At 54.7% G+C, this 27,616-nt stretch overlaps 9 protein-coding genes across 9 annotated transcripts; 5 read left to right on the top strand and 4 right to left on the bottom strand.

Moving 5' to 3' along the window:
- Positions 1-722: 722 nt before the first annotated feature.
- On the top strand, positions 723-1,904 carry POSPLADRAFT_1160726 (hypothetical protein; the record flags this gene model as incomplete). Its single annotated transcript, XM_024487583.1, has 5 exons — positions 723-875; positions 1,251-1,350; positions 1,436-1,485; positions 1,595-1,735; positions 1,773-1,904. 5 exons carry the CDS (start codon positions 723-725, stop codon positions 1,902-1,904), a joined length of 576 nt encoding a protein of 191 aa, XP_024332987.1.
- A 421-nt stretch (positions 1,905-2,325) lies between these two features.
- Positions 2,326-3,938, bottom strand: POSPLADRAFT_1160683 (hypothetical protein; the record flags this gene model as incomplete). Its single annotated transcript, XM_024487579.1, has 6 exons — positions 2,326-2,653; positions 2,721-2,758; positions 2,812-2,869; positions 2,921-2,936; positions 3,002-3,157; positions 3,710-3,938. Coding segments are annotated over 6 exons (825 nt in total), but the record flags the coding sequence as incomplete, so codon positions are not given.
- A 5,390-nt stretch (positions 3,939-9,328) lies between these two features.
- On the top strand, positions 9,329-10,577 carry POSPLADRAFT_1160741 (hypothetical protein; the record flags this gene model as incomplete). The annotated part of the gene is made up of 6 exons (XM_024487590.1): positions 9,329-9,387; positions 9,453-9,468; positions 9,538-9,625; positions 9,712-9,735; positions 9,810-9,998; positions 10,279-10,577. The coding sequence occupies 6 exons, from the start codon at positions 9,329-9,331 to the stop codon at positions 10,575-10,577; spliced, it is 675 nt and encodes a 224-aa protein (XP_024332985.1).
- A 345-nt stretch (positions 10,578-10,922) lies between these two features.
- POSPLADRAFT_1160736 (hypothetical protein) lies at positions 10,923-13,134 on the bottom strand (the record flags this gene model as incomplete). Its single annotated transcript, XM_024487587.1, has 6 exons — positions 10,923-11,028; positions 11,081-11,507; positions 11,561-12,085; positions 12,139-12,570; positions 12,624-12,801; positions 13,012-13,134. Coding segments are annotated over 6 exons (1,791 nt in total), but the record flags the coding sequence as incomplete, so codon positions are not given.
- A 2,919-nt stretch (positions 13,135-16,053) lies between these two features.
- On the top strand, positions 16,054-16,549 carry POSPLADRAFT_1086824 (hypothetical protein; the record flags this gene model as incomplete). Its single annotated transcript, XM_024483047.1, has 3 exons — positions 16,054-16,119; positions 16,172-16,285; positions 16,346-16,549. Coding segments are annotated over 3 exons (384 nt in total), but the record flags the coding sequence as incomplete, so codon positions are not given.
- Positions 16,550-17,125: 576 nt separating this feature from the next.
- Positions 17,126-17,302, top strand: POSPLADRAFT_1094448 (hypothetical protein; the record flags this gene model as incomplete). Its single annotated transcript, XM_024483117.1, has 1 exon — positions 17,126-17,302. A coding segment is annotated over one exon (177 nt), but the record flags the coding sequence as incomplete, so codon positions are not given.
- Positions 17,303-17,475: 173 nt separating this feature from the next.
- On the bottom strand, positions 17,476-19,922 carry POSPLADRAFT_1186842 (hypothetical protein). The gene is made up of 5 exons (XM_024489246.1): positions 19,812-19,922; positions 19,539-19,728; positions 19,275-19,491; positions 18,552-19,226; positions 17,476-18,496 (listed from the first exon to the last, which is right to left on the bottom strand). Exons 1-5 carry the CDS (start codon positions 19,870-19,872, stop codon positions 17,753-17,755), a joined length of 1,887 nt encoding a protein of 628 aa, XP_024332981.1. The 5' UTR covers positions 19,873-19,922; the 3' UTR covers positions 17,476-17,752.
- A 1,319-nt stretch (positions 19,923-21,241) lies between these two features.
- POSPLADRAFT_1042036 (hypothetical protein) lies at positions 21,242-22,052 on the top strand (the record flags this gene model as incomplete). The annotated part of the gene is made up of 2 exons (XM_024478020.1): positions 21,242-21,924; positions 21,968-22,052. A coding segment is annotated over one exon (240 nt), but the record flags the coding sequence as incomplete, so codon positions are not given.
- Positions 22,053-22,253: 201 nt separating this feature from the next.
- On the bottom strand, positions 22,254-24,096 carry POSPLADRAFT_1062875 (hypothetical protein; the record flags this gene model as incomplete). The annotated part of the gene is made up of 7 exons (XM_024481569.1): positions 22,254-22,317; positions 22,372-22,769; positions 22,826-22,994; positions 23,053-23,216; positions 23,269-23,474; positions 23,536-23,930; positions 23,978-24,096. 7 exons carry the CDS (start codon positions 24,094-24,096, stop codon positions 22,254-22,256), a joined length of 1,515 nt encoding a protein of 504 aa, XP_024332979.1.
- Between the last annotated feature and the right edge of the window lie 3,520 nt (positions 24,097-27,616).

Genomic DNA, 27,616 nt, shown 5'->3' with positions numbered 1-27,616 from the left:
TATCGATCGTTTGTTGATGGCGACCATCCGTTGCGACTCGTTGCAGTGCTCAGTTATGGTGTGTAAAGAGAGGCTTGCGTGGTTGGCTTATCATTTGCGAGGAACAGTCATTACCTGGTACAGATCTGGATCTGATACACCGCCTGGCAAGGAAACGGATGATCTAAATCTGGATAGGCAGCGCACACTTCCCATACCGCTGATTCCACATATCTGAGGTGCGTCAATGTAGTGAGCGTGCAGTGGGATGACCGGGCTCGAAGTTCCTTTCTTCATAACGAGATAGATCACCTTGTGCATTCGAATACCGGCTGATGCGTTGAAGCTCATCTCAGTAGCCCAATCCATACGCACGCCGAAGGGACATCCTGGAAATGTGTGTCTTACAAATTAGCAACGAGTGCTGAGAGAAGCTGGTCATGAGTCCGCTGCTCCTAAACACAACGCCTCTGGCCGTGGTGTTCACAAGAATTGAGCACATGCGCGAGAGCAGCTGGTATGCCGGCTGTCGAAGAGGACACGCTATTCGATGCACTTACCCAGATGTAGGCGCATCCGTAGTGATCGCGTCAGTCCCTCCTCAGCGGACACGGTCCTTCTCTGTGACCCTCTGCCGTTCTCTTCGGCCCCATTCGCTCGATGCCACCCGGCAGAATCCGCGTACGGCAAGCGCGACAGTCAGGCTTCTGCTGTTAAAGGCGACCACCCGCGCGCTACTGCCCATGCCTAGCACGCGGCCGGGCGCGCATATTGGTGCTGGGAAGACCCCGAGCATAGCGCTGCTCGAGATGTTCTGGCTTTTCGCGCAGGTGTCTGGGGAGGTGCAGATAGGTTGGCAGGAAGGGGAGACGGAAGGAAGGGTGGAGTGGAGGGAGGTGAATCCGAGCAGGCCGTGTTGAATGCGCACGGCAGTGAGCATCTCTCTTTCCTTCGATGCGAACGCGGACACTGATTGTGTTGTCAACATTGCTGCTGAACACGGCCGTCGGAATCACGTATCATTTCAACGCCCGGAAAGTTACTTCCTTCCGGTTTACGAACAATGGTCAGGTGAGAACGACTCGTCAGTATGTTCTGTCTAACGCTCTACATCAATGGTGCATTGCTGATGTAGGTACACGAATCCTACAGCGCTCCACGGCCACATATATGCTCGCCAACAAATCTTCAACGGCAGAAATCATGCTCAGTTTCGGGTCACCTCGTTTGCATCTCCTTACAAGGATTCGCTGTGACGCATATCGCATCAGATCGCGTTCGGAATCAACGTCCTTGACGACAAGGCCGACGCCACCGCCATCCTCTGCCTGAACACGTCCAGGGCGCCGGGACAGTCCGTGTCCACCACCGGTGGGTTCATTCTATGGCCATCACTATGTGCTCGCTGGTGTGAACATCCCTGTAAGAGCCGATGTACCGCTGTCGAGCGTAATAGACCAGAGGGACCGCATCACTACCCTCGAGAAGATGATAAACCTGTTCAAGGTACGTCTCCGCAGGTGTTCGTATTACTCGCAGATGCGTCTCGGTTGGAAGACTCAAGCGAGCTGCCATATGCTGTTCTTGATATTGATAGCATGGTCTTGTTTACAAGGACTGGACGGCTCAGCACCGACATTCCTTCCCGAACACCATGCTTGGACAGGCCAAAATACTCGTTCTTTTTCAGTTGAGCCCACAGTGTGCCCTGATACTATTCCCTTCAGTCGCTCACGTCAACAATGATGAAGTTCATGTATGTCACCGACATGTTCAACACATTGGTCGTGCAGATGGATGCATTTCTTTTGCGGGAGTGGCGAGGTGTTGGTGTGTGCAAGCACACGTGTGCTGCGGCACAGAGAGGAGCGGATGACGTGCTCGAGCTCAATACAGGTAGAGGGTATTCTGCACAGACAACTTGAAGGATCCCTCCCCGCATGGGGGTCCTTATCGATAGCCTACACATAAATCTAAAGAGACAAGGGAGGGCTCGCCTTAACTTCTTGGCGCATGTTCTAAAGCAGAAAGACCGGAGCAATGGGAGCCTTAGCGCACGGACCGCCTGTCTCGACCACAGTCATCCCCCTGCCTATATTGCATATCTCAGAGCATACCAATGCCATGCGAGCTGTCTGTGTCCAAACGTGCCGAGGCTTATTTTCACAGCTTTCCCGCCGCAGCTTAGATTGCAAAGACTCCAAATGAATAGAACATTGTCCCAATATATCAGTATAGAATCATCGGAACTGATCGACCATCGAAAGGAAACGAGTACAATAAATATAGAAGGGAAGCGACACAGATATGAACGGGAGGGTTGAAGTATATCGCAACGTGCGTGCCTCACACTAGAGGAGATTGCTGTCCACCTGCCGCGTACTCATCCATTTCAATCCCATTCTCATCTTCGGGTATCCGTGCGTCTTCTCCGGCTCCTGAGTCCAAGTTGTCGCCGTTGTCATCGAGATCGGGGAAAGCATCCGCAAGACCATCCTCTGCAGAGTGGTTGGCGATGTCTGAGGCAAACTCTACACTAGAGAGCCAGGGTTGTGGGGAAGCGCTGCCTTGCGAATCGACGAAGGATAGAGATTGGGAGCCGAATGCTTGTGTTGAGCGTTCTGCAGCCTCGCGGATGCAGATGAGAAAGCGGGAGATTAAAATGTTCGACATGCTATAAGATGCAAGATTTGACTCTGTCAGAATATACCTCCAACTACGACACGTGAGGTTTCACGCACGCCGGAATCAAACTTGTTATATCCAGTGTGTAGAAAGACTAGAGCAACTGCTTCAGTATGGGTAATCAATTACATGTCCACGAACACGCACACTACTAACAGTGATAATGGTCACGATGAGGTCGCCAATGTTGAGCAGCGAGATGATTCTGCACATGGAATGAATGTCATCTTCCAGGAAGACATACTATCTTGCTTACAGGAAGTACAAGGTACCTGTGATCACGGATTGTGAGCTGCTGCAGTATATTGCATTACCGCACATTAAAGCTAGTACTCACCATCTCGGAACATGACAGTTGTGAGATTGGGCCTGGTAGTCCACATATCACGTACCAGCTGTGCTTTCACAGAGCTTGTACGGCTAGTGTAGTACCAGGTTGCTGCAACTACGAGGATGTCCGAGATGACCACAGATGCACGAGTGATGATATCCACTATATCAGGAGTAGGGATATCAGCAATTACATCTAGACATACAGGAAGGAGAAACGCACTCCTGTAAACATGAACCAGTGTTTACTAGCAAAAACAATGCAATTCACATACATGTTAAATACTGCTTCGGACATCGACATACTGGATGTACACCCAAGTTGAGGAATGACAACCAATGTCTCTTGGGTCAGGCGCCACTATGACACTCCTGCGTTAACCGTAAACACCTTCTCATACTCAACATACTGACTGTGTTAGTGCTAACGGGCACCATACCAAGGAGCCAGACCGGGAATACCCAGCGCCAGTTGCGTCCGCTCAGAGCATGTACACGCAGAGCGGCCACCACTTCAAAGATAGAATGAGGAGAGCTCGGGGAACGGGTGTGTGTGTGGCTTACATGGAAATATCGCAGTATTGACAAAGAATCCCACCTCATAGGCATAGGTGTAAGACGCACATCTTGTGGGATAAATAATCCGTAAAGAGGGGAAACCCGATACGATGGAACCGACCTCTCATTGAATGCACGCCGTCAATGTGAGATCAACACCTCACGAGATATATGCTGCCTACCTGTGTAGTACTCTGCGGAAGGGGCATGAGCGTAATGATAGTGCCAGTGATAGCAAGCCAGTTGATGGCAGAGAGTAGTGTGGCAATAGATCTTCGCCCTCTCAGACGTCGTATATCATGTGGCAAGTTGAGGGCGACATGATAGATTAGAAGCGCTGAAAGGGTGGTTATTGTCGCAGCATTAGATATGTCACGGCAGTACTGACCAACACATGCATAATCGACACAATTGTCTTGAAAGCTACACCATGGCGTCAAAGTAAGTCCTGCGAAGTTCGGTAGATGCAATGATTTTCACTTGTATTCTAGAACCTCTTCAACGGCCTGTTCTGGTAGTGTCGCCGACATTGCCCGATGACTGAAAGGGATATGATCTGAAGTGGACACGAGAAGATCGCACAATGAGGCATCCACGGGATCTCAATCCACATACATATATTGAGTACAGGCTTCTGCATCTGGACAAAGCAGTGTGTTACATGTCTCGCAGCCTGTGTTCAACTGGAGGATGCAAAGTCCGCAGCGCATCCAGGGCCTCTCAATTGAGGGGATCAAGCACGTAGACAGTGCAATAAATGAGTGGCTATGGTAGCCTACCAGTCAAGCTGTTGAGTGACTATACATCAGATTGGCGACGCAGCGACGAGCCCCCCAAAACTCAGCAGAAAGCGGTCACTTCCGAGGTTATAGACACACGCATTTGTTTACTCGTGTGCGTGTACGCATCACTGCTTGTCGGCTTTTCAATGATTGTTATTATCTCAAGACGCATAAGAAGAAATGTGGTCGATGCTCACCTCGTGCGCACACATCGTGCAAACAGTTGCATGAGTAATGATTTCGTTGTTGTGAATTGAAGCCCAGAAACTCTAGTTGCTAGCTGTGACAGACCGAGTTGACATTGAGAACATAGTAGGTCATGCTCATGATGGGTCAGAACGTCGTCGCAGCACGGCCCATCGACCGAGATCGAACGAAGTGCGGCGACCAGGTGAGCCGAGGCAAAAGACATAGCGAGGAGCGCGCAAGACGTCGCAACGAACATCTTGTTCGGCTGCAATTGTGATTTCATGATTCTCCGAATACTGATTCCTGTGCTCTGTGCCTGCCGCCAGTAAGCGATCTTCGGTGACGGTCAACTATGCACTCATGACGAGGTCCCCCCCCTCCCACACACAATCTGTGTACCCAAGAGCTTACAATGCCGTTTCACGGAAACATACAACTGTTGGATAGGAAAGCGACACATCAATCATCACGCAACTTTGGGAAGGTACAAACGATCGCACACCGCCATTGAGCTGAGATGAAACGACGAGCTAATAGCTCACTAAGTCCCATCGCAACATGAGGGTATTGATCGTGTGTTGACGGCGACCATCTGTTCCGACTCGTCTCGTTGCAGTGCTCAGTTATGGTGTGTAAAGAGAGGCTTGCGTGGTTGGCTCATCATCTTCGAGGAACAGTGATTACGCGCAAAAGAGGTGAATCTGATTCACTGTCTGGCAAGGGAGCGGGTGGGTCTGAATTCGGACAGGCAGCGTACACTTCCCATACTGCCGATTCCACATGTCTGAGGTGCGTTAATACAGGGAGCGTGCAGTGGAATGATCGGGCCTCGAAGCTCCTTTCGTCATAAGGAGATAGATCGCTTTGTGCATTCGACTTTCGGACGGTGTCTCTAAGCTCATCTCCGTACCCCAGTCCATATGCATGATGCAGGGATAATCTGAAAATGTGTGTGTAGTAAAAATTAGTAACGAATGCGGAGAGAAGTCGGCCATGTGTCCGCTGCTCCTAGACACAACGCCTTCATATGTGGTGTCCTCAGAGGCGTAGTACATGAACGAAAGCATCTGGTATGCCGCCTGTCCAAGAGCAGGTAGTCTACCCATCGAAGCGACTCGTTCTCCTTAACGACGGCGGCGATGCTGCGTACTAGACATATCCTCGTCGGGACGTAGGCGGGCCTAGATACTACTAGCTGGAGAAAGATCAGTTTCACAGGAATGATGCAGAGTATACGTCGCTTACATAGACCTACCACCAGTAGCGTCGTTCATTTCGCATCGAATATGATGTAGGACACCTTATACTGCGTAACCCTAGTGAAGGGCCGTCCACCATGGTTCTCACGCTCGGTTGCAGGGCGCCTTTTTTCACGCGTCATTGCCCCGTGGAGGTGGGTCGCGACTGGATTAGACGGCGGAAGCGACCTCTGCACGGCAGCCCATGGCACGAGAGTGCTCGCGTTTAACTGCGCTCCCAGCGACCTCAATTGCTCCTCTCCTCTCATCCCAAATCGCTGAATGATGCGGGTCGTTCACGTTGCTCAGGAATGGTCGCGCTGCATCTCACAGCAACCCTCGCACTGGCCTCCAGCTTGCTACTAGACCAAGATAGGACGACGTGCTGATGGACGCGCAGGGCAGGCCGCCAAGGAATAGTGTCAGTTCGCGCTATCCAAGAGTGAGTACTATGGCCTTTAACATGCCCCCCCCCTCATTCCTGTGTAGCAGCTCGATTCCATACAAGCCTCCTTGGATGCTCGCGGGTCGCCGCAAGTCTTCTTCCGTCTACTCACGCTGGCATCCACTCTTTTGCGACGAGCGAGTATGATTGATATCATGGATTCGTCAATCGCGTGGACGACCGACTGCTCACCAGCATCAACAAGTAGACCACGACTGTACGAGCAGTGCGCCGCGTTGCTGCGTTGATCGTTGCTTATGCATACGTCGTATCCTGATCTGTTGCTGAGATATCTCCTGTGTCTCTGGGGCGCCTTACTATAACAATCCAAGCCTGTGGTGGTTTTGAACGAACGTATAGGGATGTCATGAATACCCCACGTACCCCTAGCGTAGGGCTCGACGCGCAGAACCTATGGGTTTCTTCCGAACATCCTCCCCCATTCAATCCACACACGACCATGTCCTCAGGCTGGCTAGCACATTATACTGAAGCTGGAAAAAGAAGGCACGAGAACGATGATGTGTCTGAATGTTAGACCTTAGCCTACCAACTCGGGTCGCCAGCTTTGAGGTTCCACAGCTAACTTTGCATTGTAGCCATTCACCTAATCCATTGAACCGTCAATGTCTCTCGTTACTCTAGCTCTTCCGAACACTGAAACATAGGCACTAGCGGAAACCGCTACTGCTCTGGTCACATCAACTTGCCGGACGCTGTGGGGCGTCCTACATGCTCATAAACTGCATTCACAGTATCGCTCGCACACGCCGCAGGATTCTTGGGGAAGGCCGTGCTCGAAAATCTATGAGAGCAGATATATCGCTCGCGCTATCCAGGTGAGTGCTCCCATTTTCGGAACGTTCCGATGCCTCTGTAGAATTCTCGCACTAGACGTCAGCTCATGGGATGGCCCTTTGAACTCCTACCTTGCTATTGCCGTGGATACCTCACTCAGGCCAACCTACACGACGAACGGGAGCCATTCACGTCGCGAGGTGCTCATGCGTACGGATGTCGTACCACAGACACTGACGCACTCCATAGTTACAATTGGGCGCAAGCGCGAGATCATCACGTCCACGGTGGACGTACATGACTTTATCACGCCGGAGGTTACCCACGCATATGATCAACGGTGGACTAGTGGTTTGGATTTCCTCCTATATGCAACGCCTCCTTCAGAGACGCAATCTGGGCATGGGTTCGACGATATTCTGCGTGTAGCCTGGGGGCCTCCAGCTCGTTCCTCAATATGGTCGTCTCGTGTGCCCGCCAATGGAGAGATTAGGGCAGCCTAGTGGGCCTCACAATGATATGATCGATATCTATGCCGGGGTTTCTATATTGCAAATCTCCCCAGCTTCCTCTCCAGTAGCCATTCTAATGTCAAAAGTCAGCGCGTTACGGCATGATCTGATGAGGACACCCTTTACCTACTGGTCCAGCTGGAACAAGTGTTGACGAATCTATGTTGTGTATCGATATAATCATACTGCATACTCATCCCTGTCTCGTCTTGTCTATAGAGTATTCATACTTCTGTGAGCTCACGCGATCGGCGGCGCGGCAGATCTTTATCCTGAACGTTGAGGGATACGTTTGTCTCGCGCATTTATCCAAGTTATGCGCATTCATCACGAGCGTACTGGTGCTCCCTAGGGGCGTACCATCATTACTTCACAAATGAATCTTTTCAATACGGCTGACCTACTGGCCTTCCGCCCTTCAATCGGTTGTCTGGTCAGATGCGACCACATAAAGCTAAGAGGGAGGAAGGACGCGCAGCCCATCGCGGTTGCCACACTCGCGAACGCGGACGTGTTCGCGTGTGACTGCAAGGACGCAGAGAGACGATTGTGAGCGTATAATCGTATAATGAAATATATGCCTCTACTGAGCGAAGAGCGAGGCTTGCCGACGAGCGATGTGAAGGGAGATCACCATAGAGCTTGATTTATTAACATGAGGCCCTCCTGGAGCAGCCTGAGCTCTTGAACTATCCCAGCGTGTGATCAAATATTTCGACCGCATACGACCCACGCGGCCGCGGCACAAGAGTGGCGGTATGCGTGCAAGTGTCCCTCCTGTGCGGCTGTGCCTCGAAATTTGTATTGATCACCCCGGTAGATTTCTGCATCCGCGCCGCGAGGCGTAGGCAAGCGATGCAACAGCGTAGAACGTATGTGCGATGGGTGTCCTTGGAGCCGATATGGCTCCCCCGCGCGCAGAGCATAACCATTTGTTATGCCTCGTGGGACTCCGCGCTGCTTGCAGATGAGCATGCGCTGGATGCGAATGAGGAAGACGGTGCGCGTTCATCAAGGGAGTATTAGACGGATCAGAAAACGTCGTTCCAGAGTGGCTGAGCTGAATCGTAAAATAACGCACATGCTCTTTTAAAGCTGATGATTTATGTGAGAACGCCAGCGGGCTGTAGGCGTGCAGCGTATGAGTGCTTCATGTTTTAGTGAGAGTCTGCAACAATTCCGGTCCATAGCATGGCGTTCAGTCACTCGTCGTATTCAGCAGACTTGGAGAAATAAAGTCGAAGATAGCGCACTGATATAAGCAAACGATCGTCGATCCCGGTAGGTGGTCGAGGAGAAATCATAGACCAATAGATAGCGCAATAAATAATAGTACGAGATGGGATGATGGAAAGAAGCTCAAAGTCTCCAAGTCGATGGTTTATCTGGTGGTATATTTTCCAATTTTGTTGTGTCGACGAACCTTTCATCTCCTTCGTCTTGGGTTTATGCGGCTGGAGAAGCACCAAACATTTCATGAGTCGATTAATCTACGCCGAGCTGTATTTTATCAGTCTCATTTTTCGAAGATGTTTTATCTCTTCATTGCCATTGTATATATGGTGAATGTAACAAACAATCACGATCTCCGTGTTTGCAGTAGATGCAAGGAGATAAAGGAGCGGCGACCATGGCCTCGCGGTTCATATTTGAATTTCGATTTCGAATTTGATGGGTCTCCGGGCCGGTGGGCGGTTATTTCCTGTTTCCTCTTGCCGACTCTCGAGTCTGCCATCTCCAGCTGCATTTCACAACTCTCTACAGCTACAGGATACCACTCTACGCAGGGATATATCCTTCGAAGCGAGATCAATGCGGTGTAATGCTAACACAATTATCTTCGACCGCGACGTTGTCCTCGTGCCCTATCGGTAAGTACTTACCACCTTCGAAGTCCTAGCTGGGACAAGGAGGTCGCACTCACAATGACAGCCAGGGAGGAGCATGTTGCAGTCAGTGCAATTGAATAAATACTGAAGCTTCCGTTGTATCGTATTCTGACGCGTGCCCCGCGCAGCTAGAAGTACCATGAATGGATGACGAGCTCCGAGCTCCGTGAACTCACCGCAAGTGAGCCGCTCACGCTCGATGAAGAGTACGAAATGCAGCGTGCGTATCCGTTCATACATGTCCCATGGTGCGGATCACTGTCTGCCCCGTGAGCTAACCAGTGCTTTCATGCGGCGGGCGCTTAGGGAAATGGCAAGTTGATGAAGACAGTGCGTATCTCACCCTGGTATCAAACGCGAAATTCCTTCACTCTAATGTATGACTCATTGGATTGCTCGTACAGAGCTCACGTTCATCATCCATTCCCGTCGACCACTCTCTGAACCATCCGCTGCAGAGGAACCTTCGCCGGAGATGAAATGGGACTGGGACGCTTTACGCGCGATGCCGATGGTTGGAGATGTTAACCTTTTCCTAAAAGAATCACCAGAAGACGAATACTTTGAGGCAGAGGCAGAGATCATGATCGCAGGTGAGTGTTGCGCAGAGACTGCACCCCGAGTACATGCGCTCAGGGCGACCTATCTTCATGTGATCGCTGTGCTATTCGTGTCGTGCATTCAAAGCGACGGCGACATAAGTGCGGCCTCTACTTTATCTTCCTGGGCGTATCCTTTGCATCTTCCCTCTTGCCGAGTTCCGAGAGAGGACGTGCATGCCTGCGAACTCGCCTCTCGAATCCTTTCACGCCTTGTACTTATCGCGATCGTGCGTCATTCTCCCCGATAACCCTCACTTACCGCATTCCGTAGAACCCACCTACCGCCGGCACGGCCTTGCACGCGCGGCATTGGAGCTGCTGCTTTCTTACGCGGCTGCCCCAGATGCCCCCGCACCGCTTCCAGTTCCCCGTACGCGATTCGTTGCACGGATCGGCGCAGAGAACGCGCCTAGCATCGCCCTATTCGAGAAGTTAGGGTTTGTCGTGACGAAGCGTGTGGAGGTGTTTGGAGAAGTGGAGATGCGCTGGAAGGAAGGCAGGGGAGAGGGAGAGTGGAGGAAAGGCGAGAGAGTAGAGCTGAGGGATGTGGAAGGAAGCGTACAGGATTGAATGCGCAGGGAGTTGAATCAGTATCAAGCATGAGGCTTTCCAGGGTTGAAAATGTTGCGATATGTTGGCCTTACGACGTGGAAAGCATATCACACACGACTTCCTACCTTCCCGGAACGTAATAAAGAACAAGGGGGTGTCAAAAGCCCGCCTCTACTGAGTGAAGCTACAGTGATTATGTCGTGAAGGGAAATGTGTGATGCGTTTGTTCCGCTCCCTAATTTCATCTGCGTCATGCACGGGGAAGAGCTAGGGATGCAACATCTTTCATGCGATCGTAGCCGCGTCCGATTGTTTATGATAATGTATGAAGATAACATGCGAACATGATAGCGAACATATACATTACGAATTGAACGTCTCCGTCTCTTGTGTGACCGTGATACGCAGGGGGTCGAATGGAGGGACAGGAGGCAGAGCCGCTGTATGTTTTGTTGTGCTGATGGCATGCCTGTGGATGCATTCGAGTTTGTCCGACGCTACATTGAAGAAAGAATACATACATCTCAAGGGACATCTGATGGCCAGAGATGCTGCATATGCTCTTCATGCAGTCACTTATGCCGTCTCGGAACCAGGTGGGCGGCTCAAGACGACAGCACCGCGTAGCACAAAACTCTAGCGGTTTCACGACCTCAAGCGTGAATAGCTCCCGCGCAGAGGGAATGTATGCGATGTCCACACACATCTTGAAAAGCATGTGCGTGTCGTACCAGATGCTCGCTTCCGCGATCTCTTGTCCTATCTCTGGCGAAGTTAAGTGCTTCGCCAAGAGCGCAAGTCCCCGTCGGATATCTTCGTGGACTCGAGGTAATTGAACAAGGGGGAGTTTCGCAGAATGCTGCAATGCAGAGAAAGCGAGTCGGATAAGTTGTGCGACGCTGCCCTTGCCGTCGGGGGGAGATAGCAGAGCAAATATCGCGCGGATGTCTAAATGCGTCATTGTTAGCGAAATAAGGGCGGCGGTTCACTTGTGCACTTACCGTCAGTGCCGATGGAATACTTGAAACCAAATTGCCAAATGATCCTCACAATTTGATTCTGCACTTCTGGTGGATGACGAGCGATATGCAAAAGCCCTACAAGCCTGACATAGACTGCATTTGCTGGCCCTATACAGCAACCAAAGTGCAAATCGAGAAGGTTCTGTAGCAGAGCCAGAATGCGCATTTGATGCGCTATGCGGTCATGTTCGTCATCGAATATCGCGGGTGTGATTTTGTGAAGGATATCGAGGAACATTTGCGCCATCGCGATGATTGCTTGATGGTCCTGTCTATTCGAGGACCACCTGATGTTCTGCACCAACGTTCTTGTCTCATGCGAGGCGAATGACACTGCTGCAATATCCAAGCCTCCGCGCAGTTCGTCTGCGATCTGATTGAGGCTCACACCGCCAGTAGCAAGTCTAACAGATTGTCGCAACGCAGCAGACGTGATCTGGAGGAACGCTTTCTGAGTCAGATTACAACGCGCATGCTGTAAGCACCCAAGCAGAGATCGAGTGTCTGCCAATGTGGTGAGCAACGTTCGATCGGACAGGGGTCAAGCTGGAGCGTACTCTGTATCCCAGACAGAATATCCCCGTCGTATTGGGAGATAAGCTCTGCAATGCGATCACGGACTACGTGAGAAACGCCTGCGGCGGGAAGCAGACGGATCAGTCTGCCATAAACTGCAGGGTCCGGGAACATGGTAGCGTTGAGAAGGCTTTCCATATGTCCGAGAATGCGCCTTTGATGCCTTTCTCGGTGGTCATCGTTAGGCATGGTCTCTGTGATGAGCCTGGAGAAGATGTCCGTCGAAAGACATCCCATGCCAGCAAGCGTTTGGCTATATTGTACCGCAACAAAGGAATTGGTGTCCGGTAGATCCGTGAGGTAAAAACGCTGAATATGGTGCTTGCAAATGCAGTAATAGAGCGCCAATGCGGCATCTATGCTGATGTCAGGTTGCCGCAAACAGGGATGAACAATCTGCATCAAGAACGAATCTGGAACCGGCTGTCAGAGACCCTCAAATGATCATGTCAAGGACAGCACTCACCAGAGATGCAGCTGCACAGTTCGCATCGATTCTCCAGCGTTGCTGGAGAATGAAGGCCGAACTTATGAAAACATTCTAGTGCATGTCGGCGAAATTCCAGAACGTTGGGTGTGTTGACTGGAGTCGCGCAAATTAAAGACGACAAGTGTTTTGTCAGCTGAGAGACCTGGGGATGTCTCTGCGGGGCACCTAGAGTGCAGTATCTGCTCAGCATATCGATACAAATCATTCCGAGAGCCACATTCGCCGAGGTATTGTGCTCGCTCGAGGACCAAGTAAGGGTTGGTGAGTCTGCTGATTCGTCCACGTCCTGTGCTCTATTGCGAAGAATGCGATAGAATACTCGAAGCGCGGCATCTGGTTGACTCTGTCGAAGACAAAGACGCACCACGGATTCCAGGAATGCGTCGTCCATCAGTGTGCTATCAGCGCACTCAATCATTTGCAGAGCATCGTCGGGACCGTCGCGACGGAGCCGCATAGACATGTTGTCAATATCTTTGAGATCTGATGTTCACCATTTCGATTGTCGGATGTATAGGTTCAGCTGCCAACGGCACGTCGTCCATCACAATGCCTTTGCAGGCACTATATAGTTGCACTATCCTCTTTGATGTGTAAATTTCATATTTTTGAAGATGAGTACTGTTGGCATACCTAGGCGGGAAGTACGAATGACGATACTACGTGCGGTGAGTAGAGCTATAGATTTCCTGCCTGACAGAAGGAGGGTCACTGAGAATGTCCCGTACGTTGCGTACTTTTTCAAAACACATTTACCTAGTAACCAGCGATATGAGCAGGACACGACAAGGATTCAGGATAGCAAAAGGATATTATGAGTGCGGACGAGCTCCAATAAATTGTTTCTCGGCCTGACGGCCTGGACAGCCTCTACCCTGAAAAAACCCGCATAGTCATTTGCGCTGTTAGTGGGCGACCGAGGGCCTCGGGCATGTGCCGGCGGAGCACTGCCACCGCTCGACAATCACGATGACGTCTTAGCGTTGGCGCCTCGCCGGTGATAGCGGTTTCATACCGTAGGAAAGAAACGTATGCGAGGTGGGCCGAATGCGTCTTGATTCGATATGCATAGCGCACCTGCACCATCGGGTCTTCAACCGTTAGCTGTCAAGATGAGCAAATAAATGCTGATGGCTTGTCATCGTGTCAGCCCCAGATGAGACTTCCGGGAGGACGGGTCACGCTATATCATGTCGCTGCGCATGGACACTGCCCCGAATCCAGCAGCTACTCAGCTATGTGGTGTCGCCCATGGTTGGACGGGACGTCGCTAGATGCATAACAGAAAGTAGGTCATCTATTGCGAATTCAAACAACCGAGCGTACCAGGGACCCGGAAGAGGCCTAGAGCCCAGAAGTCCAGAAACGAGGCGATCTGGTGCATGTGTAGTTGCTGAGCGTGGGAATATTTAAATTGTAACGCAGCCTTGTACAAGAGCAAACTTGCGGATATGCTCGAGGAAACGTGCCTTTTGATATTAAAATACCAGTGGTAAGGTGATCGTAGACTATGGACGCACTGCTGGCGGTCTGTCATGCAGGAACAATGTATACACCGCGAGCAAAAAAGACACACCAATAATAGACGCATCATACGATAGAGAAAGTCCGCCATGGGAACACGACTGAAACGTCAGAAGATCACCTCTGGCTGCAGATAAATCGGTTTCAGGAGTGAGCGACGCGAAGACGTCGTAATCCTTCTGCGAATGTTGCGCCCCTCATGTGCATTACCCAGTCATATATGCTATGGGATCGGACAAAAGGGTTATGGTTATAATGAGGATCTCTTCGTCTGGCATAGACGAATCCTGCGACGTGACTGCTATGTGAAGGATGGCAGAGGTCGTTCAGTCGTGGCGGCGATATTCCATAACATCTTCTCGTCCAGATCGCTCGGGTGCGCACACGTTGAAGGCACCAGATCCATGCATCCTGTCCTGTGTAGTGGATGGTGGCCATACGCGGCTCTATACAACAAACCGCCGTCGAACCAGAAAGCCGTCAGAATAGGAATCCTGCCTTTCGCACCAGCAGAGAGAGAGATAACGGACCCAGAGGATGTCGCCTGCGAGGATCCGGTGAACACGGTACTTCTAATGTCACCAGTGCGAATGCTGAACGCGAGAATGTTTGTCACTCCAGATACCATAAACGGCAGCGGCGATGAACCGGCTATAGAAGCTCCTGTGCTCGCCCGTGAGCGCAGGCCAAGAACGCTCTGAAGTCGATGTCGCCAGATATGTCGCCAGTGACGTTGTGTATGTGGTCAGACTTGTGCGATTATGGTAGCTCGAATCTCGGGATCACTCTTGCTTCGGTGCTTATGCACTGCTTGATTTTCGGCACTGGCCGTCATAAACCGGGTTGTTCGTTGAAAGGGGAACGAATGCAAATTGCGGTGTAAGGCATAAGCAATAGGTCAGAACGCACGGAAAGCAGCGCAGCAGCGAGGTTTCGAACATCGGGATCGTCGCGCATCTGTACACAATGAAGGCATCATCAAGCGAAACGCACTGCTCAAGTAGGGCATACCTGATATCGTCGCTGTGCCTTGGTAGAACAAGTACATCCTGTGTGGATTAATTAGCGATGTGGCTGAAGTTCCGTTTCAGCGCTTGTACTCCATCTGTTCGTCAGAATTCATGAAGTCGAACAAAAATAGATATGGAAAATATCAAAACCAAATGTTTTGTCATTATGATGGCGAGCACTGAAGAGAGTCATGACGAGGACGCCGCCCATGAATACGCGGCATATTAGACCCTGTCACACGGGGCCAAATCTATCGCTCGAATGATGTATGGCGAATGCAAGTCTCCCCCATTCCTCACAGCGGGCTTCGTTGCTCTCGCATAACACATGGATGCTCGATGCATGTCGTCGGCCTTACATAACCGGGCGACATGATTTAGAGATTAGCTTTCGAGTCTCCGACACCTCAGCGTGTTTCAGTTTCTGCAGAGAGGTCTATCGTGACTGCTTGCTGGTATGCTGCTAAGGTCATTGTTCGATTGCAAAGGGAGCTGACAGCTGATAACGTCGAGACGCAGGAAGGCTGCCGCACTCGCATGCCGTCCCAGTGTAGTGCACCAGGGAATGCTGTCGGAAATAGGTCGCGATATTTCCAGTGTAGAGACGAGAGTTGTGTTAAAAGTCGAGCATAACATTGTGTACTGGAAAATTGTTCCAAGTCGGGCGCTTAGTTGTGTTCACCTCCTGGTTTGGGTCGCGTGCTGTCTACTGCTGTGCTCACCGCCTGTGCTATTTGTCCCAGTTCTCAGTCATTCGCCGCGCTGCAGGACATCACAGCGAGAGCTACAGCAGCAAGCTGCGAGGCGTGCCTGGTTGGCGGCACCACGACCATCGAGCTCGGAGCCCATGAAGCGTGTGACCTGCTACTGGCATGCGTACAATCAAGGTGGTAGTCATTGGAGCCTCAGGTGTAGGAAAGACTAGTCTCCGGAGTCAGGTACGTCTCCTAGTGCCTCTTCGCGACCGTACGCCCAGACAGCCATATGTAGTATGTTTCAGGCCGTTTCACTACGGGCTACCGAGCCACCATCGGCGCAGATTTCATAACCAAATCGTTGCCTCACCATAGCGCACTCGACGAGACCATAACACTGCAAATATGGGTGCGTCTCTGCGTGCCCTCTCCGCCACGTCAGCTTGCTTGACCTTGTTTTGTTACATAGGACACGGCAGGGCAGGAACGGTTCTCCAGCCTCTCTTCTGCGTTCTTCCGCGGTGCGGACGCAGCCATCCTCATGTTCGACGTCAACCAGCCGGATACACTCCAGGCACTCCAGAGATGGTGGTCCGATTTCCGCGAGAAGGCTCCAGTCCCCGACGACGAGCTCGAGGATTTTTGCTGCGTCGTCGTCGGCAATAAGATTGACGTCCCGGAGACGCAAGGCTCCAGAGTGTCCGAGAGCGGCGCCCTGAACCTCATTGACGAGCTCGTCCCACCGTCCAGCCCGCCGCCCCCCATCATCGACATCCAGACCATCCCAGAGAATGCCGTCAGCGAGAACACGAACGGCCACTCGCCGCCCGCATCCAAGTCCATCGACATCCACGCCCGCCGCCGGCGCAGCGTCTCCAAATCGCGCTCGCGCAGCCGCTCGACGCTCTTCCGCGGCGGCACCCTCGGCACCATGACCACCACGCACTCGATCTACCACACGCCGTCCTCCTCGCTCTTCGACACGTTCGAGTCCGCGCTCTCGTCGCCCGCGCGCACCGCCGCCGCCTCCGCCGCGACCTCCGCCGCCTCGTCGCCTTCCTACTCGCCCCCGCACGGCCCGCGCCGCCAGGCGTCCGCGTCCTCGCTCTCGAGCGTGCCCACGATCACGCCGAGCCTCTTCCTGCGCGACCGCGCGACGACCGCGTCGACGACGCCCGGCTCCGCGTCGGACTCGTTCCACCTCCCGCCGCCGGCCGACCGCCGGCCGAAGCTGTTCTTCGCGTCCGCGAAGACGGGCGAGCACGTCGCGGAGGTGTTTGAGTACGTCGCGCGCCGCGTGGTCATGCGCTGGGAGTACGAGGAGGCGCTGGATGCGCGCACGCTGCACATGCAGGAGGCAGACGACACCATTCACCTCACCCACGCGCACCCAGATCGGACGCGGACCATTGCATCGTGTTGTGGGTCATGACGCCAGAACCCTAGCGCCGTTCCTTGCTGCATCTTCTATCATTATGTGTATATCGGACGCTCATTTCCGCCTCGCTTCGTCTCATGTATGAATCTCATGGAGCATATCACTGTGTCATTGGGTACTTGATTGCAAATCTACAGAAGCTGAATATCACGTTCGCGTCTCGAGGGTATCTTGGTTGATTGAATTGCAGCGTACAAGCAGTGTACAGCCTTCTCCTTCCTGCACAATATACATCAGTGCGCCCACGCGCCAGGCAATACAAGAACCGTAATGAAGAATGAAATGCTATAACTAACTACAAGCCGAGGTGCGCAAACGAAACCGCCGGAGGGAATGACAAAATATGGCAGACATATCATACGACGCATGCAGGGCATATAGAAACAACACATACGCATGCACATCAACAGCTCGTGGAACGACCTACAGGGCGACGCCTCATGATGGGTCGTCATCGATATCGTCGGCGGGCACGCCTCGCACGCCGCCGCTCTGCGTCCGCCCACCGTCTCGCGCCTTCGCGGTTCGCATCTGTGGTATGCGCTTGCCGTTGGGCCTGCTCGTGTCCTCCTGTGTGACGTCTTCCCCTGAGCTCGTCGCCGGGAACGGATACTGCAGCGGTGCTGCCGGCGCCGGCGCCGGCGACGCGGCCTTTGCCTTCTTCGATTTCCGCCGCTTCTTCCCGCTCCCAGTCGTGCTTGTGCTGACCGTCGAGCTGGTGGACGTCGACACCGCTATCTGCGGTGCGTGCAATTGTTGTGGCTGCGACGCTACATCGTGCTCGGGCTCATCCTCCGGTGGCGTGGAGGGCGGATATGGCGCCGGGTCCATCCATTCTTCGTCTTCTTCATCGTCAAAGTCAATCGAATCTTCTGACACTGTGCTAGGTGTCTTCTGCACGTGCTGCGGGATATCAAGCGATGACTTGCCCGCGCCGGGGGTCAGCGGGTCGATCGGGTCGTCCTCCGTGTCTGCTTCTGACTTGGACGCCGCGGTGCCCTGCAGGCTCGCGTCTGGTGACGCAGACTGCGAACGTGGGTCGTCAAGAAGTCCGTCGTCATCCTCGGGCATGTCGATGTCTGGTTCTGAAATCGACTCGAGGCCGATATTGTCCTCCGGATCAGATGGCCAGATGGGCGGCTCGTCGTGTATCGAAAAGATCTGCTTGTGTGTTCGGAACAGCTGCCCATTCTGTCAGGATCGCCTGCTCGTGTCCACTGGGATACACATCACGCACCTCAGTGATCCGCCTGCGGAAATCAATCCAGTCGCTCTCGTCCTTGCACAGGAACCCGATCAACATGCTCGGGTCCAGCCCCGACAGCGGCATCTTCCTGACGCGGTCGCAGTGGAAGGTCCTCAGCTCAGCCGATGAGTACGCTGCCACATAGTGGCGCTGCACGGGGTCAAGGTCCGCGCCTCCCCCAAGCTCTGGACCAGCGCCCAGGCCAAAGGAGTCCGCATCCGAGCCGTCGGGCAGCGCGCTGGAGCTCCGCCAGCGGGCGTGTGACTGCGACGAGCTGCTCGTGGGCGACGTCGACGAGTTGGCGCTCGAGCTGGACAGCTGTTGCTGCAGCGGCGAGGGTGTAGGTGGCGAACGGTGAGCAAAAGGGGAACCGCTCGATGCGCGCAAGGTGGGAGATGTGGGCGAGCGGAAGTGGTGCGACTTGCGTGACGCGCGGTCTCGATCAGACAAGGACGGGTCGGGAGACGTCTGGCGCTCAGGCTCTTCGTGGTAGCTGCTTGGGGCGGGGCTCTCACCCACATGAGGGGGCGGCCGTAGCGAAACGGCAGGGCGAGCATGGTGAGGGTCGAGATAGAAGAGGTTGTCTGCTTGAGAGCCCACAAAGTAGTATGAAGACGAGGGGCGGCCGCCTGCGATTCCAACGGACTGAGGGAAGGTATATAACGCCTGCAGAGACGTCAGATGCTACGTTAGCAAGAACAGCATGCCGCGCACCTTGATTGTGTCATAATATATCGGATTCACACCGTCGAGACCCAAACGAATGCCAATGAGGACGAGTACAGCTCGGTCTCCCCACGATGAGCGCGCGCTTCGTCTTGGAGAGCCCATTGTGGAGCGCGAGACGGCATACACGTCCGACTCGTATACCACACCATCTACCGCAACGCTCACGCCCATACCGGCCTCCGGGAACGCATGCACAAGCGTCCTGTAGCCACGTCAGCCAACAATTGAAGAGCGGTGTCGACCACTTACTTGATTGCACCCGCCGCCGTACTGGGCCCGAACCACTGTCCGACATCTTTCCCGAGCTCCTTCCCAACGAGCGCCATCCGGTGCACACTGAACGGCGACAGTGGCGACGGGGTGTCAAGGAACCATGTAATAATCTGGACATATGTCGCATAGTCTGCCGTGTAAATGGGATATGGTGGACGCCTCCAGTCTGTGATATGCCCGTTAGCTGAACGGTGCCCACGGGTGCACGGGGGAAAGACACAGATACGACCACTGTAGAGAGAGACGCACCTCGTGACAAATGCAGATGAAGCAGCGCGTTCGCAAGCAGCGATTGGCCCGTGCGCAGCATGCACCCCCAGCCCGTATCGCTCGTCCACCCCTTTTCGCCCCCCAATGCCCAATTCCATCGTTTCGGCTGCGGGCTCCCCGCAGTAGGCATCGTGCTCTCCTCGAGATCAGATTCGAGCACCGACAGGCTTGTGTCGCGGATGGGCGTGAACTGCGAGCGATACGTGAGCCAGATGCGCGAGGTAAAGTCGGAGTAGAACACGGGCGGCCAGTTGCGCGAGGGATCCTTGGCGTTGGGCGATGTCGGAGATGGCTGCGATTGCATGAGAAGCGGGTTGCTGTCGGTGATGGGAGACGAGGATGCAGATGAGTTGACGGAGGACGACGCTCTGCGCGACTCGATGGAACCGCGGCGAGTCATGCCGCCGCCGCTGGCGCTGAGAGCGTTGGCAGATGCAGTGGGCGGCGGGGGCGGCTCGTAGCCCGGATGCTCGACGCCGAGCAGCCAGATGGAGTCTGTGCATTTATCGGGTGTCGCATCGCTGTCGAGGAGATAGCGCATCGCCTTGTCGAGATGGCCTTTGCCGTGGCGGGCAGCCGTGAGAAGCGCAGAGCTCTTTGCGCGAGGGGAGACTGCGTTGGCGGCGAACTGCTGGTGAGAGAGGAGAGAGGGCAGAGAGAGATCGGTGGAGGACGAGGAGAAGGTGTGCGAGAGCCAGCCGGAAAGGCGCGTGGGGAGATCCGACAAGCGAGAGGTGGACGAGCTGGAGGTATACAGGCTGGCGGCGTTGTCTGAGAGGGGGCGGTCGCCGCGGGAGCGAATGCGAGGGATGTTGACGGGTTCAACGATGACGGGCGGCTCGTCGGGCGCAGCGTCGTCGGGGTCAGCGCCGGGAGCCTCGACGTCTTGCGACTGGCGGCGCTTGTCGAAGCCGAAGCCCTTCTTGAGGCTCCTGCGGCTCTTGGGGGTGTCGGGGAGGGCGTTGGACGAGGAGGACGAGGAGCTCGCGATGCTGCCGGACTCGACGACGGAGCGTGAACGGTCGCGGCCCTGCTTCTGGAGGAATTTGGAGAGCTTATGCGGGTGATGGGGGGTGGGCGACGACGATGCCGGGGACGGATGTTGCTGGGACATCGTCGTGCTGGTGGTGGTCGTCGACGCCGGCGTCGGTGAGGAGATGGAAGGGGTGGAAAGAGGTCGCAGCCACTCCTAACACGGCTAACCCTGCGGCGGCGGCCCTGCCTCCGAACCTATTCTCAGCAGCCCCCCCTCGGCCTTTCTTTCTAACCTCGTGTGCTCTCCATTCCTATCGCCTTTTGACATAACCGCGGCGGCAGTCTAAACACCCTGCGCGCTGACCTTGCAACACAGCTTCCGGCTCTGCGCAGTCGCCATTGGGCTGGCTGGATATCCAACCCCTCCCACTCATGTCCTCGGCAGCGTGAGACCCCCCTAGACATCCAACTTTCACATACGACAATCGGGAACACTCTCAGATGATGCTGCAGACGCACACGCGTGGCGCCGTCCAAGGTCTGTCCCTTCGCTGCCATCTTCAGCCGTGTGGGCGACCCTCTGGTGCCCGCACACACAAACACGGTCTCACATTCTGCCTGCGACGTGCGCTGGCGATTGGCCTGGCTGATGCGTGATGGGGGACGCTTCTCCCGGTGGTTAGCAGGCTCTGACCCTGCCCGCACGATCGTCTCGCCCGTGGAAGCCCATCCACGCGACCTCGCATGCCGTCACATTCCCAATGCTGGCGTCGTACATTCCCATCCTTCTGCTCCTCGGTGCGCGAGCAGTCCCAGGCCGGCTTGCGGCATTTGCGCGCGCTAACGCCATGTATCGTTGAGATTTCCGGAACTTTGACCGATCGCGTTCAGCAAGGCAGGATGATCATTCGCGCCGAACAGATTATCGTGATCGAAACATCCAGGCTTGCTGCAGTCAGGGACATGCAGTGGCAATGTTCTGTCATGTCTGAGATGGCGAGGAAAGTCATTCACCATGGTATATACACGCGTCGACCTATTTGGTAGAAACGAGAGTAGCTGCTCAATAGTGACGGGTTAGGGTTATTGAAAGGGCAGGAGATTTGCCAAATTAAGTAATTGATAGCGAGATGATATCGATCTGCGGCTGACGTCTGCGACGCGGAGTCCAATCACCACTTCATTCACGTATATCTGTAGCTGAAGCAGCCACGTTACTATGTAGTGCGACTTTTATACCGCTGTCACATCACTCTGCGATGATTCGCTTGTTCCGAAAAACAAACCTCGATAATCGTCTACTCTCTGGACGACTGAGTAAGCATGGGCGTCAGCGCACTCATGGCACCACCGTCCAAACACACAGAGGGTTTGCCCAACATAAAGATGATGGATACAAATACATATCTGGCTGTAAGTTCACGTTCCCCGAAGCACACCCTCGCCCTACGGCGACCACACCTGCGAAAAGTGCGACAGATGCACCTGCACGGCCTTGACGTGTGTGTAGCTGCAGACCCCGTTCAGCGCTATCCCGGCACGCACACAGAGAGAAGCTACGCACTTTGCCAACGCATACTCGCCGAGCTCGCGCCCGATGCCGCTCTGCTTGTACCCGCCAAACGGCACCGCGGGGTGCAGCGAGTTGACGCAGTTGACCCACACCGTGCCCGCCTTGAGCGCGTTCGCGGTGCGCACCGCCTTGTTGATGTCCCGCGTGAACACCGCCGCGGCGAGCCCGTACACCGTGTCGTTCGCCTGCGCGAGGATGTCGTCCTCGTCCCGGAACTTGATCACGACGCCCACCGGCCCGAAGATCTCCTCCTTCACGATCCGCATGTGCGGCTGCACGTCCGTGAAGATCGTCGGCGCGATGAAGTACCCCTCCGAGCCCACCCGCTCGCCCCCGTGGTGCAGCGTCGCGCCCTCCTCCTTCCCGGACTGGATGTACCCCAGTATGCGCTGCCCGCGCCGTCAGAATGCGCGCAGGGAGGGGAGACAGCGGGGCGCCAACGTACCTCGTACTGCACGTGCGAGACTTGCGGGCCCTGGAAGTTGCCCGCCTGGAACGGGTCTCCGACCTTGACGGACCGCGCGCGCTCCGTGAAGCGGTGCAGGAATTCGTCGTAGATCCTCTCGTGCACGAAGATGCGCGAGCCTGCGCAGCACGTCTGCCCGTGGTTGTAGCTGCGGTGCCGGCGTCGGCGCGCGCACACAGGGTAAGAAAAAAGACGGGGAGACGCACTAGATACCGAACGCCGCCCACTCGATGGCGGCATCGAGATCACAGTCGTCGTAGATGATGTTCGGGCTCTTGCCGCCCAGCTCGAGCGTGACGTTCTTCAGGTTCGACTTGGCTGCGGCCTCCATGATCTTGCGGCCGACGAGCGTGCTACCCGTGAACGCCACCTGCGCGCACGGGACAGTGAGAACGCCCCTGTGGGAGGCGGACTGGGCGCACCTTTTCGATGTCCATGTGCTCCGCGATGCCCTGGCCGACGACGCTCCCGTAGCCGTTGAGGATGTTGACGACACCGGGCGGGAAGCCGGCCTCGTGGATGAGCTTGGCGATGAAGAGCGCGGACAGGGGCGTAAATTCGGACGGCTTGAGTACGACCGAGTTGCCCGTGGCGAGAGCGGGGCCGAGCTTCCAGGCGAGCATGAGGACTGCAGGGAGAGTTTCAGAGAGCGCGCGCGCGCGCGCACGACATGTCGCAGGGCCACTCACGAGGGAAGTTCCAAGGGATGATCTGGCCGACGACACCTATGGGCTCGTGACGGGTGTAGACGAGCTTGTCGTCGTTCGTCTCGATGGTCTTGCCCTGGTTCTTGTCGGCCCAGCCTGCGTAGTAGCGGAAGCAGTTGATGACGGCGGTGACATCGTCCTTTGCCCAGTAGAAGGTCTTGCCGTTGTCGAGGGCTTCGACGGCGGAGACGGCGTCAATGTGGGTCTCGATGAGGTTGGCGAGCTTGTTGAGGAGGACGCCGCGGTCGCGGCCGGGCATGTGGAGACCCCAGACGGTGTCAAAAGACTTTTGGGCTGCGCGGACGGCGGTGTTGAGGTCGTCGAGGGTGCCCTCGGCGATCTTGGTGATCAGCTTGCCGGTGGACGGGTTGATGACACTGGGAGGGGGTCAGCGGAGGGCTTGGACGGGGCGCGGAGGACGCACTCGATTGTCTTGCCCGAGGAGCCATCGACAAAGTTGCCGTCGATAAAGAGGCCGGTGGAAAACTCGGCGGTGCCCTTGTAAACTTGGGTGTCGAAGGAGTAGGACCAGGTGGACGGCATGATGATCGCTGGCGGGACGAGGGGTGGGGTGCGCGGGTGGGCGTGTTTTTATAGGAAAAACAAAGTGGAGGCCGGGACTCCATATTCCGTGAGTCGATGAAGGAATCAGAAGACCATGGGAGGGATGCAAGTGGGATTGCTAACGCTGTCAAGGCGCCGCCGTCAGAGGGTCCGGACGAGCCCGTGCACGGTCAGCTGGCTCACGGCTCCTTACTCCCACTGCTCTAACTTTGCCCGGATGCATGATGACGCGAATACTCGCCTTCGCAAACCATCGCAGCTGCTCTATTCGGGACTGCCAACCGATAACGCAGCAGCAGCAGTTCTCCTCATGCCGGCGCCTATTCCAGCCCGTCGATGGTAGTTTGTGGGCGCATCGAGGCGAGTGGTGTGCGACGAACGGACAGGCGAGCTCGGTCTAGGAGTGCGGGGCCCCGCTGCGGGGTTAGAGGCGTCGACGACGGTCGCGGCGCGAGCGCGGGCCCCGTCTCGGCGCGTACCACACGTGCGCCCAATCGTCCTCCTGATGCTCCCCAAGAGCTGCATGGAGTCAAGTGCGTTCCATAGAGGGTAGCCCAGACCGCGCCAGCCTTGCGCAAGATTCGTCATGTCCATTGGAGGAGACCCTGAGTGACTAAAGGGAGACCAGTCAAGCGGACCGCCATTGCACGGCATTGAGGGCATCAGCAACGACAAAGCGTCGGGATGCGCGCGACATGGGGCATGGTTCGTCATGCGGCGACTGCCGTTAGCGATGCGATCGATCGAGTGCGACCACTTGCTGTCCATCGCTCCTTCGTGTTACAAAGTCCCCATGCTTCTTTCATTCTTCATCACCCACTATCATCCCTAAAGCACCCGCCGCCTCAAGCGCGCACCACTCCGTCCGACCTGCTTCCCCGTCCTCGATGGCCTCGCGGCGACAAAACGTCTCCGTGCGAGGCCGCCGCGCTCACTACTCAACACGACCAACCCAGTCGCGCTCTACTCTGCACGTGGTCTCTACTTGCGACGGCTCCTCTCCGCTTGCGTTCCTGTGTATCGGTTCTTTGTATTCTAGACACCTTCCTCTCATCCGCATGTGAGCTCTTCTTTCTTGGTGGCTGCTTTCACTCTCATCAGACGTAGATATGGATGATTGGACGACACGTTCCTACCCATGGCTCTTCAGCGTAATATCACTCAGCGGGCGACACTGTGCTCGGCCATCAACCCTGAGCGTGCGGCCTGCCGTGATAGGGACTACTCGCTATGTATGGCCGGGGGGACTCGCTGAGTTGATACTGATGTCCCTCTCGCGACTGCTCGTGTGCGATGACTGTTATCCGCTAGGTGTCCAGTTTCCTGGTTGATCCTGGTCATGCTAGCGAGTGCCTGTCACGTCCTCATCATCTGTTCTGCGCTGGAGCGACCGGCGAACCTAAACGCACATCGACATCATGAGTGCGTCCTCATTGCTCGCCATCTGATGGGCCATCGCGGTAAGCCTCAACCCTCTGTCACGAAGGTCCGCTCACCCTGTTTGGTCATGGTGCGCATTCCTGCGTGCTGTCGCTTAGACGAGGGGCTGCGCCGCCTCCTACACCCGCACCGTCCGCGAGCGCAACGTCACTTTCCGCGCGCCGGGATATGCACGTCACAGAACACCAGCACCACAAGCGGCGCCAGCGCTTTGCGAACATCACGGCGATTGCGGCGTCGATACGGTATCAAGCATCACGCCGGAGCGCATGCTTGCAGCGGCTGTGAGCCAGTTGCGGGAATGCAGGCGCTGTTCCCGACATCCTATAGTTAGGTACACATGGGTTCGACCCTTACGGCCGCACTGCAGCCCGATACATGTTCTTCTATACAGCCGTTCAATACATGAATCATTGATCGCTTCTTCCGTGATCCTCATGCCTGACACGTTGACAATAGTGATGGCAATACACGTCATCGTCGCACTCTGCCAGCGCTCCGATATGTCCAGTTGCACTTCCATTGGTTCATGGGATGTGTCAATATGATGCAGGCAAAGTGTAATTTAAGAATCAGTCGGAGGTGAAGTAAGTGCTCGGCTTACATTTTCTGACGGAGTATATGGTACGCCGCTTTTGCTACAACAGGATCTGCTGACAGGTGCGCTGCGTGACTATCATATATGCTGGCGGAACACTCGCTGCCCTTAGTGTGACTGCTCTCGATTCACTGGCTCCGGTGTCCTGAAGATCTCGACAACCGCGAAACTCGTCCATCTGGTGCCTACGAGAACTTGTATGGACTCTATACAGCCCGCACATCACCCACGTTATTCGACGTTTAGCCGTTCAGAAGAGTGGACTTGTGATAGAATTCGTACTCTATCTGTTTCCCACCGGTGACTTACCAGCAGCACGACTAGTCGCAGCAAAGCAGTATGCGACGCCCTGCAATCTTGCATCGCTGGAACAAGGGATGTTGGACGCGTCGGCAAGTGCGTATTCTTTCGCAGACCTCGTGTTGTTCATGGCACTTACGCGGAGTTTTTGCCAACGCCCATCCGCGGTCTTCCCCAATGGGATTAAATGCAACGTGAGGTTGCCGCCTCTGCTACTTGTCATACCACTGCTTATTGTTTCTGCGTCGTGCATCCCCCGTTCGAAGTGGCCGTACCCACCACTTCGTGTCCTCGAGGCTGCCCGAGCTTCAGGAGATGTTCCAGACAGTGTTCCAACTTAGCAAGCGAGCATCGTGACATGATTTATACATGTAAGTGATCCAGGGTTGCAGTGAAATAGGTTCTTAGGGCACAGGTGAGTGAACCGTGGAATTGCCTCTCGAATGGACACATGGCTAACCCTTCATTTGTACAACTGCTTCGCAAGCAGTCTGCCAAACCATTGTCCATCGCCTGAACTTGTTTCAGCTTCAATGCCACTGTATAAAACTGTCCACTATGGTCAAGCTCATCGCTTCCACCCCGTGAATGAGGATCGTGCACACGCGATTCTGATTGTGCATCCACCACCTTGTAGCTCACAATTACTGATACTCATCGCACGGAAGGTTCATTCCTACATCCAATACTGGCGCAACTGCGGTATTCCTATGCTTCTCATTATGTTTGAGGTATGTCAGCTGTCTCTTCTTAGGTTAATGGGACTGGGTAGGGAAGACTAGGTAGGGGATTCCACTAGGGAAAACCCTAGGGAAGGCCGTAGGAAAGGCCATAGGGAAGGCCGTAGGAAAGGCCGTAGAAAAGGTGTAGGAAAGGCTGTAGGAGAAATCATAAGAAAGGCTGTAGGAAAGGTGTAGGAAAGGCCGTAGGAAAGGCCGCAGGGAAAGCCCTAGGGAGAGTGTACAAAGAGCGAGTGTAGGGAAGACACAGAAAGAGGTGCAAGAAAGAGGGCAAGAAAAGGCCTAGAGGCCGCGCATGTACGTCCTGGACGCATAATGCCAGACTATGGATGGAAAGAGTTGGAGGCGGCTTTCTAACAAGTGTCGTTCATGAGGGCATGCTTCCCGGACGCACACATTCTGCACTGACCACTACTCTCAA

The sequence above is a fragment of the Postia placenta genome, assembly GCF_002117355.1.
Source record: "Postia placenta MAD-698-R-SB12 unplaced genomic scaffold POSPLAscaffold_25, whole genome shotgun sequence".
Taxonomy (NCBI): domain Eukaryota; kingdom Fungi; phylum Basidiomycota; class Agaricomycetes; order Polyporales; family Adustoporiaceae; genus Rhodonia; species Rhodonia placenta.
This window is presented reverse-complemented; position numbering and strand designations above follow the sequence as displayed.